This window comes from Seriola dumerili, unplaced genomic scaffold, assembly GCF_002260705.1.
Source record: "Seriola dumerili isolate Sdu_G_001 unplaced genomic scaffold, Sdu_1.0 BDQW01000321.1, whole genome shotgun sequence".
In the NCBI taxonomy this organism is placed as follows: Eukaryota; Metazoa; Chordata; class Actinopteri; order Carangiformes; family Carangidae; genus Seriola; species Seriola dumerili.
Window position 1 is genome coordinate 1655622 of NW_019174576.1, and position 11633 is coordinate 1667254.

The following is an 11633-nucleotide window of genomic DNA, read 5'->3' on the forward strand; positions in this document are numbered from 1 at the left end:
CAACACACCGTTTACTTCTCAATTTTTCCAACGGACTTTTAATTGATCCAGTATACAGATAACTCATCTACAACTAAGCTTGCTGTGATGTGAATCTTTGGTGCTGGTCTGGGGCCTGTAGCAAGAAGTAGGTTTACAAAGTTATCTGTTCAACTTTGATGAGGAACCTGCTCCAAAAAAAAAAAAAAAAAAACCTCCTATTGAAAATGCAGTACTTAGAGCCAGTTGTTGTTGTTGTTGTTTAACAGACATCGCCCATTACTGTTTAGCCAGAGGATGAGTCAGTCGCTACAGCCTTTAAATTAAAACTCAAAAACTTTGCATTTACGTGAGAAGAAAACAATGGAAAAAAACTGGCCAAATCCTCAAAGAACAAAACCTCCTCTTCTTTGCCAAACAGCTCGACACTGAAAGAACAAAATCTCCAGAACCCAACAAACGAGAGACGGTTACATTTTTTCCCATTATTATTTTACTTAATTAATTGGCATGTCACCATCTGTTGGACACCACTCATGTGTAAGGATGTGTGTGTGTGTGTGTGTGTGTGTGTGTGTGTGTGTGTGTGTGTGTGTGTGTGTGTGTGTGTGTGTGTGTGTGTGTGTGGATCAGGAGGGCGGTGACAGGGATGTCTGGGAGATGCAGTCAGAGTAGTGCAGGTGTGTAGAGGACACAAGGCAAGATCATAAGATAAACAATACTTCAAATGCTAACTTGAGAATTTGAATACAAATATAAACAAAAAATGACATTGGTGAAAAAATGTGTATTGTGCTAGCATGTTAATAATCCTTTCAGTAGTAAGTATATAATATAATCAATAATCAAATCAACTAATAGCTCATGAGAATATAGCTGCAGCCTGCGCAACACTGCAGCAACAACTGTACTTCCTGAGGAAGTTTAACTTGTTTGGGGGGTGTAGGAAGCTAATGACACCCTGCAACTTTATCATATTTCTGAGCATGGCAAACTGTCGAGAGCTGACTAGAACAAGCTGCACAGCATGATGAGTGTCCAGTTATATCTTAGGTCCTAACATTTTTAAGCAGGAGGGTGAGTATTAATCCCTCCAATCCTCCTTATGTACAATCTGAGCTTCTTCCCTCTGAACCACTACAGGTCAAGTCAAACAGGGTCAAACTGTTTCTCATCTGTAAGAAGAGTTTCCCTTAAGGAGCAATTAAGTCAAAAGTTCATAAATATTGTTTTCTGACATTATGTTCATAAAAAAAAACCCAAAAAAACATTTAGTCACAAGCAAACTCACACTATTGTTGGGTGAAACACAACAGCGGAGCCAGCCCTATAAACGTGAATGTCTGTCGCTGACTGAGTGATGAAGTTACACCAGGGGTCAGTCGAATTTCTGATTCTGATTCCTGATTCTGAATGCAGTGTGACTTGAGTGCTGAGGTTACACCACTGGTTGGCCGGCCAAGTGGTGGGAGTTTCCCCATTGGCTGCTCTTTCAAAAATGAATATGTGTGAACAGTTTCTATTATGTCATTTGGGGTGGGGGGCTATTTTAGATATTTTCCGTAGAAGAGAGTGGGCAGTTCTGCCCCGTGAACGCAAGGTCGGTCTTTCCCTCAGCAGGCACACTTCTCTTTGCCTTTCATTCACTTGACTGCACGGCAGCTGACAAAGACGTGAATGAACTTCCAACTTTCCCTCCGAGTGATCATTTAACAAAAAAAGCCGAAATCACAACACGGCCGTTCTTTAAAGCCGGGGTAGCCACTCACTTTTTGGCATCAATGGGCAAAAAAATCCATAATCACCTTTCAACTTATTGTGATTCAAATGGTTTGAGAGCAAATTGTGCGTGTGCACGTCCCTTCAGACGTGTCGATATCAGTGAAGCGTTTCAGAGATGGAGAGAGAACTTACTGTACGGGACAGGAAACAGGCTGCTAACTTCATTTTCTCCATTTCTCATTTTTCCATTGAAAGTTGTTGCTTACAGCAGTTCCACAAGTTTTAAACTACATCCTCAATTTCACACATTGACCATACACAGTCCAGCCATATGCTAAGTGCTGACCTAGTCTTGATGTTCAACGTGTCTGCTAACCAGGGCAGACTCAAATATTTCACAATATGGATCATCTATATTGTGAAATATTTGAGTCTGCCCTGGTTAGCGACCAGAAGAAATAATCTACACTCACATATATTGTGGACTTATTGTGCATTTGTAATGTTTCTATCAATCCAAAAAACAGCTCTTTTAATGGTTTTCCAATAAGTCAGATGATATTCTCTATTCCAGTGTAACAGTACACATGGTATCGAAAATCTGCCTCTACTGTCTGTAAACATTGTTAAAGTTGATGGGCAGAAGAGCCTTTTGTCACAGACTGCTTACCTGTTCTGCTCCTCGAGCTTGGCAAGCAGTTCCACATCATCAGGACTGAGCTGCCCCGGCGAGGACGGTGAGAGAGCAGGCGAGGACAAAGACGTAGAGGAAGAGGTAGCAGTGGTCTGCAGGGATGTGGGCGTGGCCACCTGGCTAGCCATCTGACTGACCGTGTGGGACACCGAGTTCTTCACCCATGAGAGAGTAGAACTCAGCTTACCAGCAACTTTGTCTGTCGCCACCTGCAGAGGATGGAGAATACCTCTTAATTCAGTACACTCATGCGTGAACGGGTGTCGAATTTGAAGGGTTTCCCTCAAGACGGTACTAAGATATCAAGCTCATGAGAATGGGACGGACGGACTACCCGAAAACATAATGTCTCCAGCCACAGCTCTTGCCAGTGCGGAGGTGTAAAAAGTTCCACCATCTTTATCTATCAGCTACTGAACATCATTATATCCCAACACTGGAGCGACATTATCAGTTTTGATGATCTGCACCAGTCACACACTGCCAGCAGACAGTATCGACTGGAGTGATAAAACTAGTAACTCTTCAAACTTTGTTTGCGTCTGATACTACGACCAATCCTTTAAATGATTTAGATCATTATCCAGTAAAGCATGCTGAGTAAAGACTGAATTACAATTATTAATTAATTAAATCCATTTAAAAAGTAAAATGCTCTGTGCAGGTATTTTTTAATGACATGAACGACACATTTCTTTAACCGCAACTTTTAAGAAAATACTACAGAATTACAGCCCAATGTTTTCTATCAAATCATATGTAAACTTTAAATTACATTGAGGGAGAGCTTCTTGTGCACAACATACCGCAACACATCAAAACATCACAAATGAACAGTGCATTGTGTTACAATGTAATAATAACTTGCTAGTGTTAACTGACACACACGGTCTTTAAAGTCTATACTATATGACACTAATAGCATGAAGAATGAGTAACACATAGTCTGTGCTCAGTAACAGTCAGTTTCATCATCATAATTAAATATCATATCACTAAATACCTGTCGCATAAAATAATGATGGATTTTTTGTTTCTAAATAAGAAAAATTCAAAAACTATCCACCTACTACCTGCCTAAAAAGATACCGGCAGGAAATCTTTCATACCTTCCTACCTGTTAATCCAAATAGTCCAAACTCTTTGGCTTTCAGATGCCAACATAATCCATGAGGAAATCTGGTTCGTATTCATTAAGAGAACTGCTTTAAAAATCCATGAAGTTTAAATGTAAGTAAGACTTGACTGAAAGAAATCCACTATTCTGAACCTTTGACCGATTTAATGACACACTGCTGTGTAGTCATATGCTGATCATACTGTCAGGAGCGGTCAAAGTGCTCCAACAAAAGATAGGCCTTCTTTAAGACTCCTGCTGAGATCAGTATACAACAGGAAGCGTAGCTCTTTAGTCAGCACAAAGAAATTCACTTCACACCTTAGAAAAAACACAATTAGTCTTGCCTTTCGTTCCAGCAGGAAGTCTGGATACTGCAACCAGGCAGGAAACCAATCATTTCATGCAACTTACTCCGTATAAAAATGATGACTCATTTTTCTGTATACATCAGGTCTACAGAGGGCTGAAGACATAAATGAAAAGGAGAGAAGAACAAAAGGAGGTGGAGGAAAAGACTGTGGTAAATGTGGTGACAGGAATGTGTTATGGTTCAGACTGAAAATATGCTAACTAAGCTTTTCTTTTGCTCTCCTGTACACAGACAGAAACACCGACAGTGCTTTCACACATGCACTGCAACCGTGAATTTATCTAGACATTACCTGGAGGAGCTGTATGTGGGAGCGCAAATATCTGAATCGGTGGGACAGGACATTAAACGGACTTTACACTGCTCCCTAGTAAAAAAGTCCATGTAATGTCCAATTGAGCTGTTGTGCAAGTAGAGAAAGTCACTGTCCGGAGAATTCACAGAAAGTGTGCGTGTTGATGATGATGTGTCTATCATTTCTCCCTACACGCTCTACACCCAGACACCACCCCTCGCCTAAACCAAAGGGAGTATTCCCAGTGTGGAAACCCCCTGTTGTGTGCTACATGTGTGAAAGTGGCTTTAGTGACTTTATTGTTACCACGAAACACAGAGATGGACTATAATTCAACTTTATAGTTAAGTTTCTTTAATAACATCATGCGTGTCGGACACCCATGATTAAAACCAAATGTTGCCTAAAATCTCAACCGGTACACAGTTTTATTACAGCTTGTATTACAGACTGAGTTCACTGCAATGAACATAGGTTAACAAAGATAAATCATCCTGCGGTGACGGGGTCCGAACAATATTTTCTTGTGATCACAAAGCAAAATTAACAAAATCTTCATCCTATAGATTCCCCAGGGTGACTGCATTAGATTAACGTGGCTGGATGATGTCATGACACCTAGCCTATTGAAGGCAACGTACACCTTACAACAAAAACACAATAAGTGCACCAGCACAAATACATGTACATTTATGTAAAAATAAAAACCTCCTTTGCAAATGTATCAAATTTTAATGAGTCTCTCTTAATCAATAATTATATTGTTTAATGTACAAACAATTTAAAATAAGAAAAGGCAGTGAAGGTTTGGCTGGGCAGAGCGTAAGTGTCTTGTGGGATTTTATTGTGTATTCTTGCACAGCAGATTTCTCACACACACAGCTGAAGATTACAGTTCCCGTTTGATTTCCCATTCCCATGCAGACCACTCTCATATGGGAAAATACTTTCATTTTCTCCAATAACCAAGTACATCACAACGCTCACCCAAATAAGTAGATCTGAAAATGCAGGGTTACATGTACAAACTAACCATTAACATAAATAACAGGATTCCCACCAGTAATAGACATATCCTGCATAAACAAAACTGTCTAATGGCTGGGTGTGATGCAAACTCTTGCTCATTCAGATGTTTGTCAGCACATTTTTGCAACCTAACATCCAGCAATGTAGATCTTACAGCCCAATTAACTAATCCATTCAATGAGTGTATATCACAAAGGCTTGACAAACAATGATATGTTCAGTGAGGAAACAATCAGCTATGTAACTAATATGTGAACACTTACAAAAACAGTTGATCCTGAAAAAGTGCACTCCCCAATTTAAATCTTACATACTCTTTTTGCACCACTGACTCAGGCTAGCTTTGTGTATGTGCTCTTCCCCTTTGAAAGCAAAAAAGTGAATGTAAAGGCATGAGGTTTCTTCAAAAACTGACTCCCAATGCAGGATACCATGCAGAACTAACCGGGGAGAGTAAAGAGGTCCATGTGGACTGAACACTGTGGGTTGCCAAGTGTTTTAGGCCTGGACCTAGCCTTGTTTGTGATGATAAATATCAATAATTGTGAACCTTATTAGTTTATTTCCTTTATGTTAGAATAGGAAAGGAGTTCCAGTGTGCCTCATTGCCTTTGATTTTTTTAAGCCTGACTTAAATACGATCTGGATATAAAATTCAGGTAGCAAAATACAAGCTGGCTAAAAATTTAATCAACTCAGTCGGGACAGGGGAAGGCCTTGCTAAAAAAGATGCAAATGTCCAGGTGGCCTTCGTAGACACTGCTTCAAGCCAGCCCAGCCAAGTGAAGCGAGACTTCCCTATAAATCCTGGATACAGATTGTTTCTGCTTTTGTTTGCCAACGGACTCAAAGGGGCCCCGAGATGCAGTGCGCATAGATAATGAAACTCACAGCGAGGCAAGAAGAAAGCCTCAGCGAAACAACTTCAGGATGATTGGGGAACTGAGAAAGACCACAGGCAGAACAGAGAGGCGTTTCCGTTCCCCTAATTCAAAATGCAAAAACACCCACAGTGCTGTGGAGCAGGCAAAAAGACTCTCACAAACTTTTATGCTACGTCAAATATAAAACTACAAATTTCCATCAAAAAGATTTTTGCAGTCGCCATCCGAGTTGAAAATTAAGACAAATCTATCTCGACTTCTCTATTTTACTTGTCTTTTATGTGTTATTTCCAGGCAGTGAATCAGAACAAACTTGTCTGGCCCAGCGGGAGAGCGCATGGCCATCTTGGGGGAAACACACTGGCCATGAGCTGTGTGAGGGTATTAAAACACAGCCCTGACTTACAATAACACACTCACACTGAGGTAGAATGGCCTTTCACTTCACACACAGAGGGAAGCTCAGATTTTCCCAGTGTACAATCAGCATTTCAATGGTCTTGCTGAAGGCTATTCTTCATTATGCAGCCACATAATGAAAGCTACAAACACTGGCTAATATTTTACATTTGGGCCACAAACCCTGCACTGCAAAAAGTAGATCTATAGACATGAAGTAAATTAAATGTGATGGTTTCAACTTAATATCAATTAATAATGACGACACTTAAATCTGAATACATTACTGTATCAGTACTGGGACAGTAGTCCTACTGAGCCTTCTGTGAAAGTGTGTGTAATCTCCATTAGGGCATTTGGTCTTCCACCATCCCTGGTACGGCAGTGATATGTTGACAAAATGACTACCATTTGAACAACAGACCTTTTCACAGAAGATATTTTGATACTAGACTGCAGGAAAATTATTAATAATGGCTTCATTTGATTTATTTTCCACAGCCCCAGGGGTCTGTTAATGTGTATGGTAGTTCACTGGCAATGCTTAGCCACTTCAATGGAACAGAGCCATTGTTAATGTTATTAATGACATCTGTTGAAATGTCTCTTGTGGAAAAGGCTTATAGCTCTGATTTCTGAATTGATTTGATTTGGATGATGCATTGATATTTTCAGTATGACTAATACACTTTCAGTATTAGGGATGGTTGATATGGTCACTGAAAAAGAAAAACATAGTCATCTGAATGTAATGGTGGCACAAGATGTGACATTTTACCATTTATCTTAGTCATATAGAACATATCACTTCAGCAACATTAGAAAATTAATCGTATTCTGTGTGAATACAGAAATTCTGCCAAACTAAAGCTCACAAGGGTATGCCCATTTGTGGTACTATTGAAACTCACTCAGCTTAACGCCTGCCACAACAGCTCATTTTGGTACCTCAGCTGTTTCTTCTCACATATGGAATCATTTTAAAAGGAAGTCAGATAAATAACATAAAACACATTCGAATACTCTGCATCTCTAATTCACAGAAGATTTATTGTAGCTCTTTCATGTATGTTCCTCAACGTCTCCAGGCCTATGCTGAGACACGGGGTCAGAGTAAAGCTTGTGAAGCTTTTAGTCATAACTTCAACAAGTACCAACAAGTGCATCCTCTGACACGATCACCCCTAGACTCACAGATACAACTTACTGGCAAAAAAGTGAAGAGCTGTTCAGTGTTAATTACAGAAGTAACAGGTCATTTTAAATTTAGAAGTAACACTCACAATCTGTCACTAAACCAGCTAATTTAGGCACTGCGACTGACTGCACTAGCCACTTCTTAACAAAACGATGTATTTTTTATTTTATTTTAAAACGGAATACTTTTAGTCAAATGATAGGTTAATACTTTTAGTAGCACTAGTACTCTCCTTTAGCATTTCCATTTGGTGAAACTTACTTACAAGATGAGATTTTCTCCTCCACTGCTCTTATCTAAAAGATCTAATGTAAACAGAGCACAATAAGATTTTACACTTATGTTCTCATAAAATATAATATTTTATACGTTTTAGGTGAGCAATACAGCAATATAAAGACAATATAATATAAAGACATAAATACCCCACATGTAATTTCCCCAGGTTACTGAATGAGAGTACAGTATCAAGGCATGATCAACAAAAACCTACTGACCACCACAGCAACTCCGGGCCTACATTTTCCTTTTCTCTCTTAATAACCTTATCCTCACACACATTTTCCAGCCTGGTGTTGTCAACTGTGATAATTTCTGTCAGTGGAGTGAGCAGCACTTTTGTTATCTCGTTAAACTTTGCTGGGTTTATACTCCACTTATATCTGTGCTCGCGGAGCTGTTGCCGTTGCACCTTTAAAGTCACTTCTCCTGAGTTTTGAGTTTAAAGATATCCTTAGCTTGAACACGGACAATGCCACCGCTGAGCTGTTTAAAATCATCTGCTCAGGCCAAACAGAAAGATTTTAGTTTATATGCAATAAACAGAGGACGGGAGCGTTGAGACCACAGGAGAAGTTCCTATTCCTTTTATGGCTCGCTGGTGTCGTGAGCTGAAATGGAGATCCAGCATCAAATGCAACAGCGTGCAGTGTTATTTATTCCAGAAAGCTCCAACGTCGACGAGCTCGACGAAGCTGCCGTTGGCTTAAATAGCTAACGTTAAATAAACACGTTAAAACGACATTAGCGAGCAGGAAAAACGTCCAACCATCTATCAGCTAGTGTTTTTGTTCCAGGCAATAGCCGGAGCCCTTTGCAAACCAATTAAGGGCTCAACAGCAAGTATTTAACAAAAGTGATAACGCTGACGAACTGTAATGTTAGCTAATATTGCGACTAGCCATGTGTAGGGGTTCAGCAATAACACCCTTCTGCATTACTTAGATGTAATGTCACAACATGCACTTCGGAAGATACAGGGTGACAACTAGGGAGTCGTTTTATAAGTTAGTGTTCATTACAGTGATTAGACAGAGCCCGAAAAAAAAAACAAGAACCTTTTTTACCTTGAAGCGTTTTTAGCCAGCCGCTGCAAACGTCGCCTGCTTCCCATGCACGAAAGTGTAGTCCTACTCTTATGAGAAAAAGACTGGTTTTCAAACACTTTACCCGAGTGCATTAGCTAAAGTGGCCAAGATAGCCTAGCTAGGTTTTCCAGTTGAACGCTAGCCAGCGTTAAGTTAGCCTGCTCCCATTGACTCCTCGGTCCAGCCCATGCAGCCGTATAATACGTGTACACAAATGTCTGCAGAGCTCAGACAGTCGGCGGTGGCCTACCAAGTGTTTACATCGCACGGAGCATGCGCCGTCCGCCCACAGCTCCAACCTGGCACAACACTACCACCAAGTGTTCACGGTGAGCAACTGCATCCAAAGACCCTTTCATTCATTCAGAAAGAGGATGTATTTCTAAATAAAGAAAAAAAGAGGTGTTTGTGATAAGGTTAACAGTGGGGGGGGAAGTAGATTTGTTGGTTTTGAATATATGCAAAAAACTGAGACAAAATCTACTAAGTTGCTGTAACAAGAGTAATTTCCTCACCTGGAGGGGACAGTTTGGCATAAGTTATTGTGGTTATCAAGGGAGCATTTTGTCATGTCCCATCACTGACATTACTGCCTCAAGAGTGTCAATCACCTATCAGCACTGACAGAATGGCTTGTAATAACCCTTCCAGCAGCCCATAAACCAAACTGTGTGACCTCTCTATTGTTCATCCATTCATCAGTTCAACATAGATTGGATGACACTAATGAAATGGATAGATGGATAAATTTACACTATGCCACGGGGATGCAGGTATAAAAATATTACACAGTGACAACCTTACCTATTCAGACATAACATTATCTGAAACAAGACACATTCCTATTATCAAAAACTTCCCTGATATAGATTAAAAATGTTTTAAAGGTGAAAAGGTTTATTACCTCATTCCATTTATTCAATTATTCTACTCCATTTTGGCAGCACTCTCCAAAAAGGGGGTAGACCGTAGAGGACATGGTGTTAAGGAAACAGGAGTCGATGAAAGGGAGCATCTTACACACAGCCAAAATAAACGTATAAATTCTTTCAATAAGTGTATGATGAGATATCACCTCACTTTGTGACACTTTATCAGAGATATTACAGAGTCACCTAACAAAATTACAGGCCCTATAGTATGGTCTCTTTGTGTTTCAGCCCAGCGCATTATTAGTGCTTTGTTAAAGAAAAGAGCTTAAAGCTTCCTGTAGTGTGTGGTGTCTGATCAGTATCTGATCAGTAAGAGATCCTCAAAATGTCTTACCTGAAGTTCATCGCTGAGAGGAAAAATACTTCTGTTGGTGAAGACTGGAGGTTCAAACCCTTTAGACTCAGAACTATCTGCAGCTCTTTCAGTGGAGGTGTGTTGTCGTCTTGAAGAAACTGAAGATATCATGAATCAGTTTATGAAAACTGTATTCTTACGTTAGTTTTCACTAAACCAACCTATAAAGTTAAATAAATGCTGTATATAACAAAAAATAAGTTATTTGTAATTGACTAATCTAGCGTTCCCTGAGCGAGAGATGTCAACAGAAACTCACGATGAAGTGAAAATTCGACTAAGCAGACTGCCTTGATTCACATACCAAACAGTCATAAAACCTACTCTTCAGGTTTAACATGGGAGCAGTGACGCATATCTTTTGTCGGTTGTTGGACACTCCTCTATTCATAGAAGTAGATGAAAGCAGCTGACGTTGAAGGCTAGACTTGGCAACAGCACGGTGACTGTAGGCCTCTCAATCTGGTACACTGTCACAATAATCACATCTCAGTCATCAGACATAAATAATTAGAGAGCTATGAACACAGTCAAATACTTCTCAGTAATGATATAGTCCGTGAGGAAACAGTTGAATCACTCCTGCACTAAATTAAAATGGAACGAAAAAGAAAAATATTACAACTATAAAATGTCAAACTAGCTTTTTATAAAATCATTCATTCTAATCATTATCATTCATTCATTAATCATCATTACTCAGGTAACTGCTGCTCTGCTGGTATTGTTTGCAGTCACACTCATATCCCCAGATCATCCTACTATATGCACCTTTTAACCCAAGCTGATTAATGGTTAACTACTCTAGTTTTGATTCATAACTACATAAATAACCTCTGTTTGATGTATGAAGACATCGTGGGTGAAATATATCTTTATGTGTTGAACAGCATTTCAAGCTCCTCTCATGTGGTTTGAAAGGGCTTCAAGGACCCAGAGGCGGTAGATGTTTGTTTTCCAGAGGATAAATCACTTCACCTGATTTTAAAGGGTAGGTTTACCTTAATGGCAAATACACTTGCCCTCTATACTACCTAGCCATGCTGCTAGTTTTAATCTTATTTGCAAAGGTTTTACGATTGCATACTAAGACCTGCCACCACCCCGATACAATGGAGGTGAATTGAATTTCTTTGTGGTGCTACCATCATTGAAATCAGTTTGTCTTCACAAGAAAATGACAGTGGATCATCCAGAGGAACAAGGATGTTGTTTCCGGTAAGGGACATAACATAGGGTTTTCAACATGTTCTTTTTCAATGTTGTGAGTGCCACATATGAAACAGTGA

General features: G+C 39.7%; 1 protein-coding gene across 5 annotated transcripts in view; it reads right to left on the reverse strand.

The window, feature by feature from the left end:
• Positions 1 to 10391, reverse strand: part of evi5 (ecotropic viral integration site 5) — a 34250-nt gene extending 23859 nt beyond the window's left edge. For 2 of the 5 annotated variants that reach the window (XM_022759373.1, XM_022759369.1), the window contains exons 1-2: positions 9037 to 9251; positions 2372 to 2604 (exon numbers count right to left, since the gene is read on the reverse strand). In XM_022759373.1, the coding sequence (XP_022615094.1) occupies positions 2372 to 2523 (152 nt within the window). In that variant the 5' untranslated portion in view covers positions 2524 to 2604; positions 9037 to 9251. Of the gene's footprint in view, positions 1 to 2371; positions 2605 to 3512; positions 3688 to 3926; positions 3973 to 9036; positions 9252 to 10323 lie in introns of those variants that run through there. The other 3 variants (XM_022759374.1, XM_022759370.1, XM_022759371.1) reach the window with 3 other exon arrangements.
• Between the last annotated feature and the right edge of the window lie 1242 nt (positions 10392 to 11633).